General features: G+C 50.2%; 1 protein-coding gene across 5 annotated transcripts in view; it reads left to right on the top strand.

The window, feature by feature from the left end:
* IGF2BP2 (insulin like growth factor 2 mRNA binding protein 2) overlaps positions 1 to 25,217 on the top strand; it is a 179,472-nt gene extending 154,255 nt beyond the window's left edge. For 2 of the 5 annotated variants that reach the window (XR_010338942.1, XR_010338941.1), the window contains 7 exons: positions 6,731 to 6,799; positions 7,748 to 7,864; positions 13,962 to 14,036; positions 17,440 to 17,571; positions 20,631 to 20,744; positions 23,147 to 24,181; positions 25,006 to 25,217. Coding sequence is in view for 3 of the 5 variants with exons in the window: in XM_021674464.2 (XP_021530139.2) it covers positions 6,731 to 6,799; positions 7,748 to 7,864; positions 13,962 to 14,036; positions 17,440 to 17,571; positions 20,631 to 20,744; positions 23,147 to 23,263 (624 nt within the window). In the remaining 2 variants the exon portion in view is untranslated. Of the gene's footprint in view, positions 1 to 6,730; positions 6,800 to 7,747; positions 7,865 to 13,961; positions 14,037 to 17,439; positions 17,572 to 20,630; positions 20,745 to 22,112; positions 24,678 to 25,005 lie in introns of those variants that run through there. The other 3 variants (XM_021674467.2, XM_021674465.2, XM_021674464.2) reach the window with 2 other exon arrangements.
* Positions 25,218 to 25,460: the final 243 nt, after the last annotated feature.

The raw sequence follows: 25,460 nt of genomic DNA, 5'->3' as shown, positions 1-25,460 counted from the left end.
CGCTGGGCACCTCCAGGCAGCAGCATTACTCTGCTATGTGGAATCAGAATGGAAGCTTTCATTTAAAGGCCGTGCTTGAGTACAGATGAATCCAATACAGGTTGAACTCAACATTGCTTAGGACTTCTTCCTAATGGGCAAATTCATATTAAACCATCCTCTAAACATGTATGTTTTTTTTTTTTTTTTTTTGAGAGAGAGTCTCTCTCTGTCACCCAGGCTGGAGTGCGGTGGCATGGACTCAGCTCACTGCAACCTTTGCCTCCTGGATTCAAGCAGTTCTCCTGCCTCAGCGTTGTGAGTAGCTGAGATTACCTGCCACCACACCCAGCTAATTTTTGTATTTTTAATAGAGACAGGGTTTCACCATGTTGGCCAGGCTGGTCTTGACCTCCTGACCTCGTGATCCTCCAGCCTCGGCCTCCCAAAGTGCTGGGATTACAGGCGTGAGCCACCGCGCCTGACAACACGTGTTCTTAAATACAGTATGCCATAACTAGCAAAGAAAGAAACCAATAGCAAATTCATCAACTAGGAGCTCATTTATTATAAAAGAGGACTTGTTAGCTCAAATAAGAACATTTCATGAGTGTTGATCATTTATTAAAATATATAGGGCAGAGATACATGTATCGACATACATACATACATATGCAGTTTCTACCTATATATACAATTCAAATGTATTATGTTTTATTAATAGGCAGTTTTTTAAAGAAAATGTGGCCGGGCGTGGTGGCTCATGCCTGTAATCCAAGCACTTTGGAGGCCAAGACGGGCGGATCACCTGAGGTCGGGAGTTTAAGACCAGCCTGACCAACATGGTGAAACCTCATCTTTAAAAAAAGAAAATGTAACATACATTGTTTGTATCTAAACACTTAGCACAATGCCTGGTATTTAGTAAGTTCTCAGTAAGTATTTATTCACGACAGAAGAAATGTGAATTTTATGAGTGTTTTACTTACTGTTTTCATTGACAAGCATTATTCAAGATTAATACATTACCAAATTGGGGCTCAGGATACTTCACAGCTTTTTTTCATTCCTAATTTTTCTCTACACAGACTGCTTGTTTTTAAAGCAAACCTTCTCTTTTTTTTTTTTGAGACAGAGTTTCACTCTCGTTGCCCAGGCTGGAGTGCAGTGGCGCCATCTCAGCTCACTGCAACCTCCACCTCCCAGGTTCAAAAGATTCTCCTGCCTCAGCCTCCCAAGTAGCTGGGATTAGCCACCATGCCAGGCTAGTTTTGTATTTTTAGTAGAGATGGGGTTTTGTTATGTTGGCCAAGATGCTTTTGAACCCCTGACCTCAGGTGATCTCCCACCTTGGGCTCCCAGAGTGCTGGGATTACAGGCGTGAGCCACCGCACCCGGCCTAAGCTTGCTTTCTTTTAATAAATACACAACCCCAGAATCCAGTTATTTAGAATTAACTAAACTTTTGCTGGTGTCATTGCTCACTACAGACAGCTTCTTGTGTTCCTTACCCTATCGTTTTTTGAGTTACTTATTTGAATTTTTTGTTGTTGTTTGGCTGGAGTATTTTGTCAAACAAGTTTTTACAGAAAACGAGTATAATTTCTAAGCCTTTCTGTATCTGAAAATGTCCTTCTTTTTCCTTCACATGTGAATGAATTCTGGGTGTCTAGAAATTCTAGGGTCATAGTTCCTTTATTTGTTAGAGTCAGAATCTCACTCTGTCCCCCAGGCTGGAGTGTAGTGGTGCAATCTTGGCTCAGTACAGCCTCCACCTCCCAGGTTCAAGTGATTCTCATGCCTCAACCTCCCCAACAGCTGGGACTATAGGCACACGCCACCACACCTGGCTAATTTTTGTATTTTTGGTAGAGACGCAGTTTTGCCATGTTGGCCTGACTGGCCTTGAACTCCTGACCTCAAGTGATCTGCCAGCCTTGTCCTCCCGAAGTGCTGGGATTATAGGTGTGAGCCACCACATCTAGCCTGTAGTTCCTTTAGAACTCTAAAAATGTTACTTCCAGCATTCTTTCTTTTGTAGATACCTTTTCTTCTGTTTTTTTAAGAAACAGGGTCCAGCTCTGTCACCTAGGCTAGAGTGCAGTAGTGTGATCCTAGCTCACTGCAATCTCGAACTCCTGGGCTCAGGTGATGCTCCTGCTGCCTCAGTTTCTTGAGTAGCTGGGACTACAGGTGCATACCACCACACCTGGCTTTTTTTTTTCCCCCTGCTGTCTATAACTTTTTTGCCTTTTATAATATTTTGCCTTTACCCTTGGGATTCAGGAACCTAATTGTGAGTGCTTGGATCTGAAGATCCAAGTTTTTCTTTGGCTCGGGAGAATGTTTGGCTTCCATAATTAACTTCAGTGTTGCTTCTCTCCCGTCTACTTTGCTTTCTCTTCTGAGGTTCCCACTCCAGAACAGGAGAGTTACAGCAAATCTCAGTCTACTCTTCGTGCCCGTCCACGTCCACACTTTGTCTGGGGTTTGAGTGGTTTAACAGTCCCTGCATCGATGGGCTTCTCAGCAGTGTCTGCCCTGCTAGTTATACGTCCTCTACTGAGTGTTTATTTAACCTTGTTTTTCATATCCAGGATCACTCTGGTTCTCGGTTGTTCATTTCTTGTAGCAGTCTATGTACAAATTATGGAAGCACTGTCCTCTTGAATCTCACTAGGAGATCGAATCACAGTTTTGTAAAAAGCTCTCCCTTCTCCCTTGCATTAACTCACTGGGGTCATTTGCGTGTCTGGTGCAGCTGGGCTCCTCCCCTTCATGCTGCTGATTCTTTATATGTGTCTAATGGATTTTAGCTGTCCATTTATATATTTAAATGAACTCAACAGACAGCATAATTACAATCCTTAGGGGAGCTTTTTCATAGCGTGCTCCCCGCACTCCGCCTGAACCAGTGGGTTCAGAACGTCCCAGGTGAGTGCAGCATTGAGTGCGGTGGTTCAAATCTGGGGCTGCAGAGGCAGGCACAGAGATCCGTGTTAGCATCTCGGCTCCACCTCTTGCTGGCTCACCAATTCCCAGCTCCCTCCAGCTTCTCAGGTTGTCCCAGGAGAGCAGGACAGGCAGCTGCCATGTCAGGAGACACTTGGACAAGCTGGCGTAGAGCAGTGCCCCTTCTGCATCTTAGAAAGCTGTGTCCACAACACCGAACCCTCCGGCCAAGTCCTCGCCCCTTCCCAAGGCCCATGTCCCTGGTGCCCAGAGGGAGCACCCGCCAGCTTTGCAGTCTGGCATCACACTAAAACTATTTAAATATTTGAACATAATTCATATATGTGCCTCAAAACACTAGCAAACTGAATTCAGCAGTTCATTAGAAAGACCGTTCATGACCAAGTGGGATTTATCCCTAGGATGCAAAGATGGTTCAACATATGCAAATCAATCAATGTGTTACATCATATTAACAGCAAAATTAGTAGAAGAAAAGAAGTAATAAAGATCAAGGTGGAAATAAATGAAATTGGAATGAAAAATAGAATACAAAAGATCAATGAAACGTAATTCCTATGCCTGATCCTTGCCCTTGTGTATCAGATGGTCACACATCGTAGATTGAACCCGACATTCTCCCAGGAAAAGGGAGAGTATGGGAAGGGGATGGGAAATAGAAGGTTTGCTCTGATAAGAAACACTTCTTTTTTTTTTTTTTTTTTTTTGAAATGGAGTCTTGCTCTGTTTCCCAGGCTATAGTGGTGCAAACTCTGCCTCCTGGGTTCAAGTGATTCTCCTGCCTCAACTTCCTGAGTAGCTAGAATTACAGGTGCCCACCACCATGCCTAGCTAATTTTTGTATTTTTGCTAGAGACAGGGTTTTGCCATGTTGGCCAGTCTGGTCTCGAACTCCTGACCTCAAATGCCTTTTGAATGAATGAGTGAACCAACCCTCACAACAATACTATAAGATATTATTTGAGTCTATTTATGGATAAGACTCAGATAGGTTAAGTTTTTCCAACTTGGAGAGGTGGTGATTCAGAGACTTAAATCTTCTGACTCCAAAAACTAACTTCTGTACATGGGGGCTAATGGCACAGCCTCCGCTAGAAACAAGCTCCTGATTGCAGAGTTCAAGATTCTTTCCCTGTGACAATTTTCCAGCTGTGACTCATGAATAAAAGAGAATTTGTCCTTTTTATCCTTTGACAGCTAATTTTAAAAATCTCTTTCTAACCCTGAGTAGGAAGTCTAAATTTGATAGTATTTATGTGAGAATATTTGAATCTGGAATAGGAGCCACACTGTAGCTTGTCTATTCCTGGCCTCACGTGAGTTAGGAAATGGCACATCATAGTTCAAAAGAATTATTTCTGCCGTGAGGCCTGATTCTTCAGAGGGAGGAGGGCTGAAGTGCCCTTTCCTTAGAGTTTTGAGCAGAAAAGTTGCATGAATTCTCCCCCAGCTCTTCATGGCCCAGGACAGGGACCTGCAGAGGAAGATCTGGAGCTGATGTTCCTTCCAGGGGGTCCTTAAGAAAGAGGTAGAGAAGAGAGAGAAACCGCTTCACCCACCTTCCTGCAAAACTTAGGGTTGCCAAGAGACTGCTGATCTCATGGCGCCCTCTTGTGGGCTTGAGGGGCTGCTGCAGCCCCTTTCCAAATCCAAGCGTCTCTCACCGCAGCGGTGTTAGGTAGCGCTCTGTGGCCCGCAGGTGTGGCTGGTAACCTACACACTCCTGGAGCAGCTCCTCCGGTTGTTCACATCTCTGCCTTCTCTCTCCAAACTCAGCAAGGGCAACGGTTTCATTTTGTCCCTAATGGCTTATACTACAAAGTCCTAACCTTCAGGAAATTCGGGGGATGGAGAGCATGCCTGTCACTGTGACATTTGCTCAGGGGTCCTCAAATGAAAGCTGGGTCACCAGACTCCAAGCCCGGGCCATGTCTGCCCACTGTTGGAATTGTCTTCCTGGGGGACCATCTTGCAGGGTGGGCCTGTGGGGATTTGTTCCATGGTGCCCGGTGCTGTTCACCTCCTTTCCTGGAAGTGTGATGTCAGTGTTGACCAGGCCTTATGTAAAGTACAGCTCACAATTCTGCTGACTCGGGTCAGCGTTCTGCCTGTAAGAATATATCAGGTTGGGTGCGGTGGCTCACGCCTGTAATTCCAGCACTTGGGGAAGCTGAGGCGGGTGGTTCACTTGAGGTCAGGAGTTTGAGACCAGCCTGATGAATGTGGTGAAGCTCTGTCTCTACTGAAAATACAAAATTAGCTGAGCTTGGTGGTACATGCCTGTAATCCCAGCTACTTGGGAGGCTGAGGCAGGAGAATCACTTGGACCTGGGAGGTGGAGGATGCAGTGAGCTGACGTCATGCCATTGCACTCCAGCCTGGTCAATAAGAGCGAAACTCCATCTCAAAAGGAAAAAAGTAGAATATATCAAATGAGACATAGTTCCCTCTCATAGGACTCTTATTAGGATTAAAAGAGTTTATGAATAGACACAAAATATCTATGTTAGTATCTAATGCACAATAGCTGTTCAGTAAAAAGCAGCTACTTGGACGGGCGTGGTGGCTCACACCTTTAATTCTAGCACTTTGGGAGGCTGAGGCGGGTGGATTGCTTGAGGTCAGGAGTTCGAGACCAGCCTGGCCAACATGGTGAAACCCCATCTCTGCTAAAAATACAAAAAAAAAAGCCAGGTGTGGTGGCAGGTGCCTGTAATTCCAGCTACTTGGGAGGCTGAGGCAGGAGAATCGCTTGAACTCAAGAGGCGGAGGTTGGAGTGAGCTGGGATCACGCCACTTTGCTCCAGCCTGGGCAAAAGAGCAAAACTCCGTCTAAAAAAAAAACACAACAGCTACTTTCTAAATTTCTATTTTCTTAATAGCTCTACTTTTTTCTGTCCACATCTGCCCTCCTGTTTCCTACTCCTCCCTCTCCACATTCATTTTTTTTTCTCTCCTCTCTCAGTCTCTCTCTCTTTTTTTCCCCCCCTTATGGAGACATGGTCTTGTTCTGTCACCCAGGCACGGCACCAGTGCAGTGGTGCAGTCATAGCTCACTGCAGCCTCAAATTCCCAGGCTCGCGTGATCCTCCCACCTCAGCCTCCTGAGTAGCTGGGACCACAGTGCACACTACCGCACCCAGCTAATTTTTTTATGGAGATGGGTTCTCTCTATGTTGCCCAGGCTAGTCTCAAATTCCCAGACCCATGTGATCCTTCCATTTCGGATGCCCAAAGTTCAGTCTCCTTTTAAATTTCTCCCTTCTCAGGATTCTTTCCATTCCTTCTGGAATTCTCTGATGGAGCTGACTGATCTGTCTCCCCAGGAACACATTTGCTTGTTCTGAATAACTCGGGTATTGTCCAGCACACACTGTTCTTTTGAATCTACAACTCATCATTCCCCAGAAAATGGAAGGCACCGGCCCCGCCTCTCCACCAGGGGGCGTGGGTGCAAGTGTCAGTGGGTGTGTATGTGCGAGTGCGTTCACACCCATGGTATGTTCCTAGGAAGCCTCAAGCATGACTCAGCTTAGAAATGATGAACATTTAGCCCAGAGAGCCTCGGCAACCAGAGGACATCTTGCCACGCATTCAGTGGTCTGAGTGGGAAAAGTGGAGCAGAGGTCTGAGACGCAGAGGGACAGGCATGTAGACATGACAGTGGAGCCGGCTGATGCCACAGAGAGCCTGTGTTGCGTGTGGGAGATCTTGCCTCCCTGAGGATGGTGATGGTCCCTGAGGGCACCTGCCCACTGACTGTTTCTCTCATGCGCAGACCCACTCCGGATACTTCTCCAGCCTGTACCCCCATCACCAGTTTGGGCCGTTCCCGCATCATCACTCTGTAAGTGCCTCCCAGTTCAGCCGCGTCTGCCGCTTCTCCCTCTCCTGGGGCTGGGCCCACTCGGCCCTTGATGGGCTGGCCACTGAACATTCACAGTGCAGCTTCTGTCTCCTGTGGCTCTGGGTTGTCCTGGGAGGGACGCCCCTCAAAGCTTGAGCACGCCAAACTGCCCAGCACCCGGGCATCCCTGAGGTGCTTCAGAGGCGGGTGCCCTTCCTGCCGCACAGTCCTGCGGATGCTCGCGTGCCTCCCAGGTGGCAGGAACTGCTGCGGACGAGCGAGCAGGAGGCCGGATGAGGAGGCGCTGTTGGCCCTGCAGAGCAGAGTTTCCAAAGCTCTTTGAACAAAGTCTAGCAAATCAGGTCACGCCATTCACACAGACCCCACTTTCAAGGAACCCTGGCAGCCTTGCCCAAGAGCCCCTACCGTTTGTCACAGGATCCCAGGAGGGGCGGTGCACCCCGTCAACCTGGGCTGTCACCATGCAGCCGAGTCAGGACAGGTTTCCTTGTGAAATGCTTCTCTGGCTACCAGATGGGCGGGGCACCTGTCCGTTCCCTCTCACAGATGCCTTGGGGGCCGTCCTCAGCCATGTGTGTTTCATAGCTGCTTTGATTTCTTGGAAGACACAGGAGAGATACAGGTCACATTTGTATAAGACAGAAAACCTGTGAACAGACGGCTCTTAGAATCCAACAAACTGAGATGCTTGAGAGGAGTATAGCCTTGATTGTCACCAGCGCTGCCTGTGCTCAGGTTCCTTCCTCAGGCTTCACGCCCGCAGAGCTGTAGGCCGCAGAAGGATCCTGTCCACCGGTTGAGCCATTTCCTTGGATGGTGGGGCCTTCCCACCATGGGGTTCATGGTAAGGCACTTGGCACCTGCTCAGTGCCTGGAGGAGAAAGCCCAGTTAGAATGATGTCTTCTTTCTTGTCTTGCCCTCCCAAGTATCCAGAGCAGGAGATTGTGAATCTGTTCATCCCAACCCAGGCTGTGGGTGCCATCATCGGGAAGAAAGGGGCACACATCAAACAGCTGGCGAGATTCGCCGGAGCCTCCATCAAGGTGAGGCTGCTCCCGACAGCCCTTGCGGCACCTTCTCCGCCTCCCCTTGTTCCTTCTCAGTCCCAGGCCCCGCCACACCACGCAGAGTCACAATCCCACAGCATCTGGGACAGTTGCTTGCAGGACTGTTCCCATCTGCTCTCATCTCTCCTTTTCTTATTCCTGCACTGTTCAACTAACCACTGAGTTAGGAAAAAAAGTATTAGTAGCAAACCACGCAACCCAGTCTTTTTTGGCTTATTGTTGTCCTCAAGAAGATTAAGCAAAGAAAGGCTGAGGATTTTCCCAGGCTGAGGGAAGGGACCGCAGTGGAGCGATAATTTACCAGATGTCCAAGTAAGATGCTCTAATCAGTCTCCACAAGCCCTGAACTTTGAGAAAATGGTATGGATAAAAAACTCTTTGAGGCCAGGCGTGGTGGCTCACACCTGTAATCCGAGCACTTTGGAGGCCAAGGCGGGCAGATCACCTGAGGTCGGGAGTTCAAGACCAGCCTAGCCAACATGGTGAAACCCCGTCTCTACTAAAAATACAAAAAATTAGCCGGGTGTGGTGGTGTGTGCCTGTAATCCCATCTACTCTGGAGGCTGAGGCAGGAGAATCGCTCGAACCCAGGAGGCGGAGGTTGCGGTGAGCGGAGATCACGCCGCTGCACTCCAGCCTGGGCAACAAGAGTGGAACTCTGTCTCAGAAAAAAAAAAAAAGGATAAAGTAAAGAAAGGTTGAGGATTTTCCCAGGCTGAGGGAAGGGGCCGCACTGGAGTGATAGCTTAGCAGGTGTCCGCATACGATGCTTTAATTAGTCTCCACAGGCCCTGAACTTGGAGAAAGTAGTATGAATGAGAAACTCCTTGAAAAGCAAACATAGAATCATAAACAAAAGCGGATGCTCCACCCCGACTTGCAGCCTGGCCTGAGCAGAGAGGCTCAGGAGGGGAGGCCCCGGACTTCCGGGAAGGCTGCGAGTGCAGACGTGGCTGCCGCCCCAGGCCCACATCCTGCCTCCTCGAGCACAGCGTGGAGAATCGTCGGAGAAGCTGAAAGGGGAGGATTATTTGCCCCTGGTCCTGCTCCAAGCCCAGCTATCAGCTCTGACTCACGGGCAGAATGCCGAGCACGTCCCAGGCCTCACGCAGCACTTTCGAAAACAGAGTTTTTGTTGTTACGCAAAATAATTTGCTACCATGGGACAACCCAGAATTCCAAATGAGAAGTCCCATGACTGGGAGAGAAAGAATGCTTATACTTTCTCCCAAGAAGAGCTGGAATTTCTCCCACAGCAAGTGTGCTAGAGAAAAAACAAACCCAAACATTCTGAGTAGTACAGAAAAAGGATTGCACTGAGGCCATCATATATATGTACATGTTTAAAAGACAGGGTCTCACTCTGTCGCCCGAGCTGGAGTGCAGTGGCGCATCTTGGCTCACTGCAGCCTCCGCCTCTCAGGCTAAAGGGATGCTTCTGCCTCAGCCTCCAGAGTAGCTGGGTGCGCACCACCATGCCCAGCTAATTTTTGTATTTTTAGTAGAGATGGGGTTTCTCTATTTTGTCCAGGCTGGTCTCAAACTCCTGACCTCAAATGATCCATCCTCCCAAAGTACTGGGATACAGGCGTGAGCCACTGCACCCAACCAACCATCTGGGAATTTCATTTTGGTGAATCGTTTTCGCCCTCAGGCCTCATTTATCTCACTTGCAGAGTGGACAGACAGGATGAGAGCCCTGAGGTGTGGGAGCCCTTGTGCCTAGCAGGCCTGCTGCAGGTGAGACCCCAGCCTGGGCACTGATAGGCAGGTGCTGGCCCCGCCCCTGAGGGTGGGCTGAGCCAAGTGTGGAAGACCCCTCCGGCTGGCTGCAGCTGTTGGGCCTTGCCCAGCTTTCAGTCCTGTAGTCTGAGATGCCAGGCAGCAGAAAAGACAATTTCAACTAAAAGGGACTTGAGAGATGATCTCATCAAATCCCTCTCTCGTTCAGCAGGGAAAAGTGAGGCTGAGCGTGCAGGGACACGGGCGAGGCACACGTGTGGCAGGGCTGGCTCTGAGACAGAAACTCTGCCGACTCCTGGGACGTCGAGCCCCTCCTGAGGCTCCCACCACAGTACCTCCTCGTTTACTATTGCCCATGAGGAACTGGGGCCTGGGGAGTTTTCATTGACTTGTCCAAGGCCGCAAAGCTGAAGAATGTGAGAGCCGAGATTTGCCCAGATTATCCTATTTCTGCTCCAGTGTATTTTTCCACCGTAGCAACCTAAGTGTGATGCCGGAATCATTCCCAGCAGGGCCTTTAGGAAAATGAGAGAGACAGAGAGATCAGTCACGGACTGCATCCCGCAGTCCCATGTCCCAGAGGGTCACCGTGCTCCTGGCCTGTGTGATGGGCAGAGACAGCAGTGCTGCATCAGGAGGACAGAAAAGGCTCTACAGCTTAGGAAGGGCCAGGCAGTGTTTTTTTATGCTGGATCAGCAACCCTCTACTTCCCTAGCTCCTGCCTCTCTCCATAGCATAAATTAGGGAGGCCGAGTATTTGTGAAGGAAATTTCCAAATTTTTAAAAGCAATCAACTGGGTGCGGAGGCTCACACCTGTAATCCCAGCACTTTGGGAGGCCGAGGTGGGCGGATCACCTGAGGTCAGGAGTTGGAGACCAGACTGGGCAACATGGTGAATCCCCATCTGTACAAAAATATAAAAATTTAGCCGGGCATGATGGCGAGTGCCTATAATCTCAGCTACTCGGGGGGCTGAGGCGGGAGAATTGCTTGAAACCGGGAGGCAGAGGTTGCAGTGAGCCGAGATCATGCCACTGCACTCCAGCCTTGGTGACAGGGTGAGACTCTGCCTCAAAACAATGAAAATAAAAAAGAAAATCAATCTGGTTTTGCTAGATTCCCTTTGTCTCAACAGGTACCTGAAAGCATCTGTCTCTAAAGCAAGACGGATGATGTCACTAACTCGAGACCCCACCCCCGGTTCTATTTCACCAGTCTTTGAGGGGCCACAACGGGGGCACATTTGATGCTGCTGGGCAGGGGAGAGCCTCACACTCATCCATGGGAGCAGAGTGCCCGGAGGAGGTGGGCTGGGCTAAGATCTGGGTGATGCATTCCAGGAGATGCTGTGGTTGCAGGTGAGAGCTGAGCTCCATCACCTGCCTTTCCTGTAGAACGCCTGGGCAGCAGGCTTCCAAATGCTGCACACGCTTCAGTCAGCCAGTGACGCCTAGTTCCGGATCCTGACCCCAGCCCCACTCACCCTGTGATCCTGGCAGTTATCTCTGGGTCCCATTTGCTTCAGGCATAAGATGGGGTCCTCATTCCTGCCCCTTCAGAGGGCGTGTGCCCATGGGATGACATTCCAAAACTGCAGAGGTGCACAAGTAGCCCTCTGACTTCTGGTGTAGGCTGGCAAATGCCTGGCAGTGGAGCCAGCGGGGGTTTCTTTCGGAATTGAGCAGAGCAGCACAGGTTACGAGGAAGCGGATGGCGACGGCAGAACCGATTTGGTCCGTGTTAATCATGAATCAGCCATTCACCCTTCTCGGTTTGGGTGGTGGTGAGAACTGGGAACCATGCGGCCCTGATCCGCCCTCTCTCATTTTCTCTGATATAAGGACCAGGTTTAATGCCAGGTATGGATCTCAAAGTAGAGTCAAGGGCTCCTGCCAAAAGTCTTAATGGCCAGGCTCTGTGTGACCTGCCAGAGGGTGTCAGACCCCTGGACACACTCAGATCTGTGCTTTTTGGCTGAGGCCCTGCCAAGAAATGGCTGCCCACAGCAAAGGAAGTCCCCCACGAAGCTCAGCCGTCACCTGAGTCTCACATTTATCCTCATGCCTCCAAGTAATCAAGGCCAGAGAACTCTTCACAGATCCCTTGAAGGGGTCCCTCCTTCCAGAGCAGGACAGGGGTCTAAGCATGTCTTGGCTGTGTATTCACAATAAAGCTAGGCAGCCAGCCTGGACCCTGAGGCCCATGGATGGAAGCTGGCTGTTAGCACACACTGAGAGGAAACGAAATTGAACCCTCTGGAGGTGGAGGTCTTCTTGAAGGAGCCCAAGTGACTCTCAGTGGTCCAGAGGCAATCCGTGCACAAATGCCACACGAAGGGTGAACCCCACTTCACCAAACAGATCTCTCTCGAGACTTCCTCTCAGGAATGGCGGCTCCCTTGAACCCCTGCTTTGGTTTTGCCTTAGAACGTGATGGCCCCATCACTGACCATGTTTCTTGTTTCGTATTTGCTCTTAGCTTAGACCTGCATCTGTGGCCAGCCTGGGGCAGGTGTGTAAGACATTATGCGATGCGTCTGTGTCCTGACCTCACTCTTGGCTCATCCTTTCATCCCTAAATGCCTGGTGGGCACTCATTTTACTTTTTTTTTTTAGACAGAGTCTCTATCTGTTGCCCAGGCTGGAGTGCAGTGGCTCCATCTCGGCTCACCGTAACCTCTGCCTCCCAGGTTCAAGTGATTCTCCTCCCTCAGCCTTCCAAGTACCTGGGACTACAGGCACCCGCCACCACACCTGGCTAGTTTTTGTATTTTTAGTAGAGATGGGGTTTCACCAGATTGGCCTCGAACTCCTGACCTCAGGTGATCCATCTGTCTCGGCCTCCCAAAGTCCTGGGATTATAGACATGAGCCACTGGACCCAGCCTCGTTTTACTTTTAATGACATTTAATTTTGCCAAACTGTGTTAATAAGTTTTAATTTTGTATTTGTTTTTAGCTAAAGTCATTTTGAATAAAGCAGGGTATATAGAAACAAAACTGTAACAAGGATCTCTCTAACAAAAATGCCTGCTCAGCCCATGTTTGAGTCGTGTTACAAAACACCCTGAACTCACAGAAGCGGAGAAGCAGGTCGAGCACAGTGGCTCCCACCCGTAATCCCAGCACTTTAGGAGGCCAAGGTGGGTGGGTCACTTGAGCCCTTCTTTGGAGGACTTTGAGACCAACTTGGCCAACATGATGAAACCCTGTCTCTACTAAAAATGCAAAAATTAGCCGGGTGTGGTGACGGATGCCCGTAGTCCCAGCTACTCGGAAGGCTGAGGCAGAAGAATTGCTTGAACCTGGGAGGGGAGGTTGCAGTGAGCTGAGATCACACCTCTGCACTCCAGCCTGGCGACAGAGCAAGACTCTGTCTCAAAAAAAAAAGAGAGATTTGGAGCTTGCTGGGCCCAGCCCGCATGTTTCACAGACGAGGGGATGGAGGCACAGCCAGGGGAGGGGTTTGTAGAGCCAGGCCTGGGACCGAGGTGCTCCCGTTCTTGCTCTGCTGCTGTTTTACTTACGGCGCATTTGCTGTGGAGGAAGCGGTCCTGACCACACTCTAATTCAGTTGTCACTTGCAGCTGACTACCCCACGGGCTGAGAGTTAGAGCAGAGTTACCTCTGCTGCAAGCTCGACTCAATTTCACACCTCGGTGGACCTGCCCTTCCTTCCCTTTGGGCCCTAGGGAGGTTGGCAGAGCGTATGCGCCTCTCCTCCCAGAGCTTTGACTCCCTGGCTATTTCCTAAAACTTGGCTCAGTGCGAGGAGGCCCGTCACTGTTGGTGCTTGGGGCAGGGACAGGCAGTCACTACTGGCCTGTGTCTGACTGTCTCTCAAAAAAAAAAAAAAAAAAAAAAAGGCCAAAGACCCCCCCACTTTTTTTTTTTTTTTTTTGAGATGGAGTCTTGCACTGTCTCTGCCTCCCGGGTTCACACGATTCTCCTGCCTCAGCCTCCTGAGTAGCTGGGATTATAGGTGTGCACCACCATGCCCAGCTAATGTTTTGTATTTTTAGTAGAGACGGGGTTTTACTATGTTGGCCAGACTGGTCTCGACCTCATGAACTGTCTGTCTCAGCCTCTCAAAGTGCTGGGATTACAGGCACGAGCCATCGTGCTGGCCAAAGACCCAAATTTGATACTGAGCATTACAGTTGTGACTTCCTAAGACCAGGGTGGAGGCAGCCTGGCGTCAGACAGAGCCAGGTGTAACGGCAGAAGCAAGACCCGGAATCTCCTGCCGCTGTGCTTGCCGTCCCCGTAGAGAAAGAGGCGCTGGGGAATGTAGCCGACCGTCAGCATTTTCCTCTCCCATGAACCACAGATCGCCCCTGCGGAAGGCCCAGACGTCAGCGAAAGGATGGTCATCATCACCGGGCCGCCGGAAGCCCAGTTCAAGGTTAGTGCCAAGGGCCACCTCAGCCCTGCAGGCTCTGGGCACTGAGCAGCTGCCTCAGAGGCACACTCAAGGCTCTTCTTTGGAAGCGCTGCCTCCATTTCCCTTCCTGCCGCTGCTCACCGGGCACAGGCTCACCCAGTCGTCCCCGCCTCCATCCAGCCTGTTCCTTCTACACGTTCACCCTCTGCTGGGAAGCCCTCTTTCCCCTCCCTCCCATGGAAAAGTCTGTTGGCGCCTAGTTAGAGAGCAACACCTCCTCTGGCGCCTCTGATCCCTTAGCTCTGGATTTGAAGATGGGTGTCTCCGACTTAGTCATTTCTACCCTCAGGCTGCGGAGCACTCACACAGGTGTAAGGGGAAACAGCGTGGTGTGTTGGAAGTTCGGGGAGGTGTGTTTTGCTTTGCTTTGTTCTTGCCTTCTTTTCTCCCCTAGAAAAATAACAGCTTGAGCTTCCTGAAAGTTATAAACACATATTTATTTATAAAAGTACAGTCCTTATCGTTAAAAATATTTAAAATTAACGGCCGGGCGCTGTGGCTCACGTCTGTAATCCCAGCACTTTGGGAGGCCCAGGCGGGTGGATCACCTGAGGTCAGGAGTTTGAGACCAGCTTGGCCAACATGGCGAAACTCCGTCTCTACTAAAAATGGAAAAATTAGCTGGGTGTGGTGGCACATGCCTGTAATCCCAGCTACTAGGGGGGCCAAGGCAGAAGGATTGCTTGAACCTGGGAGGCAGAGGTTGCAATGAACCGAGATTGTGCCACTGCACTCCAGCCTGGGCAGCAGAGTGAAACTCCATCTCAAAAAAAAAGAAAGAAAATGTTTAAAATTTAGCTGAAAAGAGGAAAATCACCCACGTGGAACCAGCTGAAAAGCAGCAGCCTAAGCCAGGCGCAGTAGGCAGTGGCGGTGCTCCTGCAGTTCCGGCTGCTTGGGGGGCAGAGGCAGGAGGATCCCTTGAGCCAGGATTTTGAAAACAGCCTGGGCAGCATAGCAAGACCTCATCTCTAACCAAAAGGAAAAAGATTAGAAACAGTAACCCTTCAACTCGATACTGGACACCATGTGGAATATCCATGTAACAGAATATTACTCAGCCACAGAAAGGAATGAAGTACTGACGCATGGTGAGACGTGAACATCATGCTAAGTAAAAAGTCAGATGCCAAAAGCCCCATGTAGGCCAAGTGTGGAGGCTCGTGCCTGTAATCCCAACACTTTGGGAGGCCAAGGCAGGAGGACTGCTTGAGCCCAGGAGTTTGAGGCCAGCCGGGGCAACACAGCGAGACCCCCATCTCTACCAAAACAATTGCTGAAAGTAGCTGGGTGTGGTAGCATGCCCCTGTAGTCCCAGCTGCTTGGGAGGCTGAGGCAGGAAGATCACTTGAAGATCACAGGAAGCCTTGAAGGTCAAGGCTGCAATGAGCTGTGATCACGCCACTGCACTCTAGCCTCGGTGACAGAGCAAGACTGTCTCAAAGCCACGTATGAAATGATTTCATTTATATGAAATGTCCAAAATAGGCCAGTCCATAGAGACAGAAAGTGGGCGGGGTGCCTGTAACCCCAGCGCTTTGGGAGACTGAGACGGGTGGATCTCATGAGGTCAGGAGTTCAAGACCAGCCTGACCAACATGGAGAAACCCCATCTCTGCTACAAATAACAAAAAATTAGCTGGGTGTGGTGGCACATGCCTCTAATTCCAGCTACTTGGGAGGCTGAGGCAGGAGAATAGCTTGAACCTGGGAGGCAGAGGTTGCAGTGAGCCCAGTCTGGGCAACAAGAGTGAAACTCTGTCTCAAAAAAAAAAAAAAAAAAAAAAAAGTAGATTGGTAGTGGCCAGAGAATAGGAGGAGTTGGAACTAACTGGTAATAGGCATGAGGGTTTTATGTCGGGGAGTGGTATAAAAATGTTCTGAATAGATAATGATGATGATTGTGCAACATACTGACCACAAAAGTGTATACTTTATTTTTTTTTGAGACAGAGTCTCCCTCTATTGCCCAGGCTGGAGTGCAGTGGTGCAATCTCGGTTCACTGCAACCACCATCTCCCAGGTTCAAGTGATTGTCGTACCTCAGCCTCCCAAGTAGCTGGAATTACAGGCGCATGCCACCATGCCTGGCTAATTTTTGTATTTTTAGTAGAGAGAGGGTTTCACCATGGTGACCAGGCTGGTCTCGAACTCCTGGCCTCAAGCAGTCTGCCCACCTCAGCCTCCCAAAGTGCTAGGATTAGAGTTGTGAGCCACCATGCCTGGCCTGAAGTGTATACTTTAAAATGGTGACTTTCAGATTATGTAAATTATATCTCAATATTTTAAGAAAAAAAAAAAAAACATTGAAAGCTGTGGTTCTTTTTCACTTAAAAAAAAAAAAAAAACAGTAGGTTCTTGGCTCCTCTGGCTTTGGAGTTAGACATCAAAAAGAAAGATCATGCTGAATATAGTGGCTCACACCTGTAATCCCAGCATTTGGGGAGGCCAAGGTGGGATGATCACTTGAGGCCAGGAGTTCAAGACCAACCTGAGCAACATAGTGAGACCTCATCTCTAAAAAAAAGAAGTCTAGGTGAGGTGGCTCACACCTGTAATCCCAGCAGTTTGGGAGGCCGAATCAGGCAGATCATGAGGTCAAGAGTTCAAGACCAGCCTGGCCAACGTGGTAAAACCTTGTCTCAACTAAAAAATACAAAAGGTAGTCCCAGCTACTCAGGAGGCTGAGGCAGGAGAATGGCTTGAACCTGGGGGGCAGAGGTTGCAGTGAGCCAAGACCGTGCCATTGCACTCCAGCCTGGGTGACAGAGTGAGACTCCGTCTGGAAAAAAAAAAAAAAGAAAACATGTTGAGCTGTGATTGTGCCACTGCACTCCAGGCTGGACACAGAGCAGGACCCTGTTCTCCATAAAAAAAATTGTTCTAATTAAAAAAAAAAGCAACATCAGGCTCCTCAAATCCCATTACCACCACTGTCACCTCCATCCTTCAATAAGCAGGGGTGTGACCCTATGATGATGGGAGTTAAGAATCCCCTGAAAGAATTCAGTCAATCAAGCGAACATTTATAGGTGACGATATGGAAATAAGACATAGCGTTCCATCCCCTCACCCATCCGGTTAACCCTGACACACAAAAAGCTTGCTAGAGGAGGCAGTCCTGTGAAAACCACCAAAACATGAATGCCCATCACAGTTTTCCAAGTGCAGCCATTGGATGTGGCAGGAGTAGCGCCTCCCAGGGCTGTGAGAGAGCTGAGGCTGGGGTGCGCAGCTTCCTGTGTGTCCCGGGGAGCATGGGAGTGGGGGTGAGCCGTTGTCTGGACCGTCCAGTGTCCTTAGCAGCACGGGTGAAGTGGCTGCTGACTGGCTGAGAGTCATTAGTCATGTCTTGCTCTCTCAGGCCCAGGGACGGATCTTTGGGAAACTGAAAGAAGAAAACTTCTTTAACCCCAAGGAAGAAGTGAAGCTGGAGGCCCATATCAGAGTGCCCTCTTCCACAGCTGGCCGGGTGATTGGCAAAGGTGGCAAGACCGTAAGTGTGCTTCGGGCTCGCTTCATCACCTGGGTCAGCTTCCCCGCCCGGGCCTTGCCTGACTTCCCGACTCCCCTCGGTGCCTTCTCTCCCGATGGACAGTCAGGGTCTTTGGCAGACAAACTAAGGCTCGCCTGGCATCTGAGTCCTTTGAGGCATGAGGATCCCAAGGACAAAAATGTCATCGGCTTCACTCTGCAACTTAGGGCCCCCATCCAGAGCGCTAGAAGCCCAGCACCGAAAGCACCACGTTCCTGTGCCCAGTAATACCCATCTTGGCTCCGTGGTAAATGAAGGTCTCCACTCCCCTTTAGACCCACACAGAGCAGCCATTAAAATGGGAAAAATGAAGGCTGGGCGCAGTGGCTGGCGCCTGTAATTCCAGCACTTTGGGAGGCCAAGGTGGGTGAAACACCTGAGGTCAGGAGTTCGAGACCAGCCTGCCCAACGTGGAGAAACCCTGTCTCTTAAAAATATATATATATATATATAGGAAAAATGGGGGCTGGGCGCAGTGGCTCACGCCTGTAATTCCAGCACTTTGGGAGGCCAAGGTGGGTGAAACACCTGAGGTCAGGAGTTCGAGACCAGCCTGACCAACATGGAGAAACCCTGTCTCTTAAAAATACATATATATATAGGAAAAATGGGGGCCGGGCACAGTGGCTCACGCCTGTAATTCCAGCACTTTGGGGAGGCCAAGGCGGGCAGATCACAAGGTCAGGAGTTTGAGACCTGGCCAATATGGTGAAACCCCATCTCTACTTAAAAAAAAATTAGCCGGGCGCGGTGGCAGGCACCTGTTATCCCAGCTACTCAGGAGGCTGAGGCAGGAGAATTGCTTGAACCCGGGAGGTGGAGGTTGCAGTGAGCTGAGATCATGCCACTGCACTCTAGCCTGGGTGACACAGCAAGACTCCATCTCAAAAAAAAAAAAAAAGAAAGCGGGAGTCCCACCGAGAGATGTGCTACCCACTTGGCGGCCACCCCACTTGGCCTTTCCTGAATTTCACTCCGGCCCATGCCCTGCACTCTCTCCCGACGCCCGGCCTTCCTGACAGATGCCTCCAGTCCCTGACTCTCCCTCCTGCAGGCTCCATCTTCTGGCTGTTTCCCAAACGTGGCTATAGGGGAGCTAGTTTAGCAGTGGGATGGTGAACAAGAAGGACATCTTTTTTTAAAAAAAAAAGATCACCTATATTTTCTACTGGAAGGTGGCAGTAACACACGCAGTGGAGTTTGACAGGTGCCAGGGCATTAACTCTGAGGCCTGTTGGAATGAGCAGCTGGTCTGAAGACCCAGATGTGTTCTGGAACGTGACTTACTGGCCTGGGTGGGGAGATGAGCTCTGAGCAGTTGAGCAGAGCCTAGCGCAGGTTGCTGGCAGGGTGGCAGTGTTGGGTGGCAGGAACCTGGGGGCTCTCTCCGGTGCTGAGTGTGTGTGTGTGTGTGTGATTTGCTGTTTTTGTAAAGTGTTTTTTTTTTTTTTTGAGACAGAATTTCGCTCTTGTCACCCAGGCTGGAGTGCAGTGGCATGATCTCTGCTCACTGCAGCCTCCACCTCTGGGGTTCAAGTGATTCTCTTGCCTCAGCCTCCCAAGTAGCTGGGACCACAGGCACCCGCCACCACGCCTGGCTAATTTTTTGTATTTTTAGTAGAGACAGGGTTTTACCACGTTTTTCAGGATGGTCTTGAGCTCCCGACCTCAGGTGATCCTCTTCAGCCTCCCAAAAGTGCTGGAATTACAGGCATGAGCCACCGTGCCCAGCTGTAAAGCTCTTTATATAGAAACCCTTAAACAGAATTCAAAACCAAGTTCTAGATATAATGAGTCAGCTTTATACCAAAGAATAAAACGGTGTGGAATCAGATGATTCCCTGTCTGCAGAATGCAGTCAGCCTCCCAGGGCACACACTGCGCTTTAGGCAGAGCGGGAATGTAGGAGGCAAAAGCAAGCAGATGGATCAGCAGGGAGTAGAATCCTGAGCCCCTGGGTGTCCCGTTTGGCTGTTTCAGAACCAGTCACTGAATTCTCTGCATTCTCCAGACTGTCAGGTTTCTCCTAAAGCACACGCTGAAGCTGCCTCTGAGCTGGGCCTCATGCCAGAGGCCAGAAGATGGGGTCTGAGCCCGTGGGAAGTGTACGTTCCTGTTGGGAAGCAGATCCAGTGAGGCAGCAGGGAGGAGAAACAATGCAGGCCAGGGTTGGAGACGTGAGGAGCTCGGCATGGGCTGGAGGCTTCACGGGGGTGGCCTGGGATGGGACCCAGTGGCAGGGAGCGAGGACAGCAATCCAAGGGTAGGAACAGCATGAGCAGGACTTGGCGGCAGGGCAGATTCGCAGGGAAAGTTAACCCAGAGGAGGTTTGGGCTCGTGGTCAGCACCCAGGAGAGCATGTCCAGGAGGAATGATCTTACGGGCTGGGGTGGGGAGTGGGGGCTTATTGGAAAGCCTGGGTCTCTGAGCATGTGCAGGCTGCATTGATGGGAACTCCAGAATAAGAGAATTCAGCTGGGTGCGGTGGCCCACGCTTGTAATCCCAGCACTTCGGGAGGCTGAAGTGGGCAGATCACAAGGTCAGGAGTTTAAGACCAGTCTGGCCAATATGGTGAAACTCCATCTCTACTAAAAATACAAAAGTTAGCCAGGCGTGGTGCGAGGCATCTGTAGTACCAGCTACTCAGGAGGCTGAGGCAGGAGAATTGCCTGAACCCAGGAGGAGGAGGTTGCGGTGAGTGGAGATCGTGCCACTGCACTCCAGCCTGGGCAACAGAGCAAGACTCTGTCTCAAAAAATAAAAGAGAGGATTCAGCCTCAGAAGCAGCCCCAGGGGTCCATGGCTGGACTCCCTCTCCCTGTCATTGAGCCTCTCAGGGCCCAACCAACATGGCCCCATGTTCCCAGGGGCAGGGAAGCCCCCAGGGGTTTCCTAGATGAAAGGAGAGCAGAGTCCAGCCTCCTCCCTCCCCTACTCCACCCCTTCCACTCCCTCCTGAGCCCACCTCACTGAAGGGGAGGGAAACGCTCCACCCCGTGGCCTTTTCTCCCTTCACAGGTGAATGAATTGCAGAACTTAACCAGTGCGGAAGTCATCGTGCCTCGTGACCAAACGCCAGATGAAAACGAGGAAGTGATTGTCAGAATTATCGGGCACTTCTTTGCTAGCCAGGTACTGTGCTGAGGGCCCCGTCTCTCCTGCAAGCCTCTCTTCAGTTCTCTGCTAAGCTACTGGTGGCCTGTCAGGTGGCCACAGGCCCTGAGCACCAATCCCCCCCAACATGGAACCTCTCCCTGGTTCTTCCTGGCTCTTCAGGGACGGCCCCCAGAGCAGGGGACGTTGTTCACACCTCTCTCCACTGTCATCCCTGAGGTGTGCTAGGTGCTTGAGGAGGAGCATAGAGTTAAGCCCTTAAGCAAAGCCAAGCAGTTTCCAAGCCAGTTCCAAGCTCCCTGCAACGCGTAAGGGCATGGCCTCAGCGTCCTCGGCCTCCCCGCTGGGAGCCAGGCAAGCCCGCCCTCTGGATTCCTCCCCCAAAGCCTGAGCACTCACTGTGAAGGGTTACATGTTCATGGCAAGCGAGCCTTGTTTCTCATTCTCTCTCCTCTTCCTCCTCCTCCCATCTCACCACAACCCACCCTATCAAAATGCTGCACCTCCACACAGCTGCTTCTCTTTTGCTGGGAAAGGCCAGCGCCTCAGCGTCATTTGGCCTCTTTCTCTTTGATGCTTTTGTAAATTGAGTTTTGGGAGAGGGCATTCCTGGTCTTTGTTCTAAGCCAGGGAAGGCAAACAGTGCACTTGGCATAAGCAGACGCTGAAGGTTTGTCTGAGCTGTCGGCCTGCCCTCCCAGTGCCTGTGCCTGTGCCGAGACCTGATGGTCCAGGAAAGGGCACCTGTCACACTCTGGACCGCCATCCCCACACACACACCCAGTGCCCTTCGAAATTCTCACTTGGGTCTCGTGCAGTCAGAGTCCTGGCCACGCCCCTCTCTGCTGTCTCCCAGCCCAGCTCCTCGTGTCCTGGAAATGTGTCCGCTTCCTACAGGAGTTGAGTTTGCAGGGAGCTCCCACAGGGACAGTGCTGGGCTGGGTGAGGGGACAGGTTCATGTGCGTGCTCCAGCTGTCGAGGGTAGAGCGTCTGGGCTCAGTTCCTCCCTCCCTCCCCTGCCCATCACACTGCTGTCCTCTGAGCCGCTCTAGAACGGGGGCGGGGCAGGAGCAGCAGGGGAGCCCAGGTGTAGCATCTGACTGCACAGCCCACCGTGGCTGGCTCCCTGCTTGTTTCCTGACCTGTCTGTGCAGCAGTGAACTGGAAGCTGCCAGAGTTCCATCCCCTTACCCTGGGCCTTGGGGAGGGAGCGTGGGAGGACCTCTGCCACTTACTCGCAGGCAGAATAGGGGCGGAGGTAGCGGATGCTTGGCTGAGCATACCACCCTTCTTCCCCAAGCCCCAGCGCCTCCCCTGCTGTTTGTCCTCAGAGCTGGGTTCCTTTTTTCCCTGTCCTCTCCTCTCCCTTCTCTCCCTCGCTGCAGACCGCACAGCGCAAGATCAGGGAAATTGTACAACAGGTGAAGCAGCAGGAGCAGAAATACCCTCAGGGAGTCGCCTCACAGCGCAGCAAGTGAGGCTCCCACAGGCACCAGCAACACAACGGATGAATGTAGCCCTTCCAACACCTGACAGGATGAGACCAAACACAGCAGCCAGCTCGGGAGCAAACCAAAGACCATCTGAGGAATGAAGTCTGCGGAGGCGGCCAGGACTCTGCAGAGGCCCCGAGAATCCCAGGGGCCGAGGTGGGGTGGGGAAGGTCAGCCAGGCTGGCCAGAACCACCGGCCCCGCCTCCTGCCCCCAGGGCTTCTGCAGGTCCAGCCATCCACTTCACCATCCACTCGGATCTCTCCTTCACTCCCACGACGCTATCCCTTTTAGTTGAACTAACATAGGTGAACATGTTCAAAGCCAAGCAAAATGCACACCCTTTTTTGTGGCAAATGTCTCTGTACATGTGTGTACATATTAGAAGGGGAAGATGTTAAGATGCGTGGCTTGTGGGTTACATGGGGTGCCTGCCGCGGTAATATATTTTAGAAATAATATATCAAATAACTCAACTAACTCCAATTTTTAATCAATTATTAATTTTTTTTTCCTTTTTAAAGAGAAAGCAGGCTTTTCTAGACTTTAAAGAATAAAGTCTTTCTTTGGGAGGTCTCATGGTGTAGAGAGGAGCTTCGAGGCCACCTACACAAAATTCACCCAGAGGGAAATCTGGTCGGAAGGACACTCACCGCAGTTCTGGATCACCTGTGTATGTCAACAGAAGGGATACCGTCTCCTTGAAGAGGAAACTCTGTCACTCCTCATCCCTGTCTAGCTCATACACCCATTTCTCTTTGCTTCACAGGTTTTAAACTGGTTTTTTGCATACTGCTATGTAATTCTCTGTCTCTCTCTGTTTATCTCTCCCCTCCCTCCCCGCCCCTTCTTATCCATCTCCATTCTGTTGAATTCCCTCATCCCTCCATCTCAATCCTGTATCTGTGCACCTCCCCCTCCCCCCAGGCAAAGCAGTGCTCTGAGTATCACATCACACAAAAGGAACAAAAGCGAAACACACAAACCAGCCTCAACTTACACTTGGTTACTCAAAAGAACAAGAGTCAATGGTACTTGTCTTAGCGTTTTGGAAGAGGAAAACAGGAACCCGTCAAAACAACCCATCAACCAAACAAAGAAAAAAATTCCACAATGAAAGAATGTATTTTGTCTTTTTGCATTTTGGTGTATAAGCCATCAATATTTAGCAAAATGATTTCTTTCTTTAAAAAAAAATGTGGAGGAAAAGTAGAAATTTACACGAGGTTGTTGGCCCAGGGCGTTAAATTTACAGATTTTTTTTAACGAGAAAAACACACAGAAAAAGCTACCTCAGGTGTTTTTTACCTCAGCACCTTGCTCTTGTGTTTCCCTTAGAGATTTTGTAAAACTGATAGTTGGAGCATTTTTTTATTTTTTTAATAAAAATGAGTTGGAAAAAAAATAAGAAATCAACTGCCAGCCTGGAGAAGGTGTCAGGCCAAGTGTGCGACCGCTGCTCTGAACTGTCTTCCGCTAGCCGAGAACCTAGATGGCCTTCTTTTGGACAAACCTTGAAAATGTTTATTTTAAAAAAAAATGACAAAAACAGAGAGAGAGAATATTGGAGATGTCCTGAATCTTAATAGGGTACGCGCCATTAGGGCTTTTTGCGCTAAAGGATGAACATGTACTGGTTTATGTGAACAAGCCATTTTACCACCAGACTGCAATGCCAGTTTCCTCTACTGCAAACAGTGTTCTGTGAAAAAAAAAAAAAAAAGAAAAAAAAGAGAAAAAAAAGAAATATATCCAGCTAACAAGATCCCGGTGTCTTGGTGTTTTATTTTCCTAAGTGTTGCCTCATCCCAGGTGCCAGCTGAGTCCTAGCTCTGAGGGACCTGGGGAGACGGGCGGCGGAGATGGCCAGGATCTGCACAACTACGCTGAGGAGGCTGGTTTTGCGCAGGAAAGTCCTTGGGAGAAGCTAAACTGCATCAGTGGTCCAAGTGTAGTGCCCAGGTCGGTCGCATCAGTTACCACCTGGGAATCTGTTAGAAATGTAGATTCTTGGGGTCCACCTTGAATCAGAAATCCTGGGGGTTTGAGGCCCAGCAACCTTTTCAGCAAGGCCTCTGGGTGATTGCTGTGCACACTGAAGTTTGAGAACCGCAGAGCTAGAGGGTTGGATGACTGCGTGTCGAGCTAGGGAAGACCAGTCCATCCTTATGGAACTTCAAGCCTGGCTGGGCAAAGCTGCTTTCTACGTGGAGGAGAGGGGCAGGATAAGGGGCCCAACAGTTCCGGGGAAGAAGTACTTCTGCCTCCACAGGAAGCTTGCTTTTAAGTACAGGCGTACCTCGGGGACGTTGCAGGTTCGGTTCCAGACCACCTCAGGAAAGCGAACTTGGCAATAAAATGAGTCATACACACGTTTTAGTGTCCCACTGCCTATGAGTGACGTTTACACTGTGGTCCATTCAGAGTGCAATCGGTGTACGTATCTTGATCAAAAATACTTGATTGCTAAAAATGCCAACTATCATCTGAGCCTTAGACAAGGCGTAATCTTTTGGCTAGTGTCCATGTTGATGCTGCCGACAGGAGGGAGGATGGTTGCTGAAGGGGGGGTGGCTGTGGCAGTTTCACTTTAAGTCAATGAAGTTTGCCACATCAATTGACTCTTCCTTTCACAAACTGTTCCTCCGTAGCGTGGGATGCTGTTTGATGTGGCACTTTATCCCCAGTAGAGCTTTTTCCGGAATTGGAGTCAGTTCCTGAAACCCTGTTGCTGCTTCATCAACTAAGTTTCTGTAGTATACTAAAACCTTCCTTGTCCTTCACAGTGTTCACAGCATCTTCATCTCAAGGAACCGCTTTGTTTGCTCATCCATAAGAAGCAACTCCCCCCATCTGTTAAAGTTTGATCATGAGATTGTACAGTCCAGTCACCTCTTCAGGCTCCGCTTCTCGCCCTCTTGCTGTTGTCACCACATCTGCGGTTACTTCCTCCTCTGCAGTCTGGATCCCCCAGTATCATCTGTGAGGGTTGGAACCGACTTCTTCCAAACTCCTGTTAATGTTGGGATTTTTTACTTCCTTCTGTGAGTCACAAACGTTCCTAATGACATGGAGAACGGTGAATCCTTTCCAGCTTTTCAGTTTACCTTGACTTTGGCCAGATCCATCAGAAAAGTCACGAGCTGTGGCAGCTATAGCCTTATGAAATGTTTTCTGTTTTTTTTTTTTGAGCGGAGTCTCACTCTGTCACCCAGGCTTGGTTTGAGTAGATTTAGCATCA

The sequence above is a fragment of the Aotus nancymaae genome, unplaced genomic scaffold (genome assembly GCF_030222135.1).
Source record: "Aotus nancymaae isolate 86718 unplaced genomic scaffold, 86718_ANA_hifiasm-v0.15.2.pri h1tg000067l, whole genome shotgun sequence".
Taxonomy (NCBI): Eukaryota; Metazoa; Chordata; class Mammalia; order Primates; family Aotidae; genus Aotus; species Aotus nancymaae.
The sequence above is the reverse complement of the archived record's forward strand: the minus strand, read 5'-3'. Positions and strand labels throughout refer to the sequence as shown.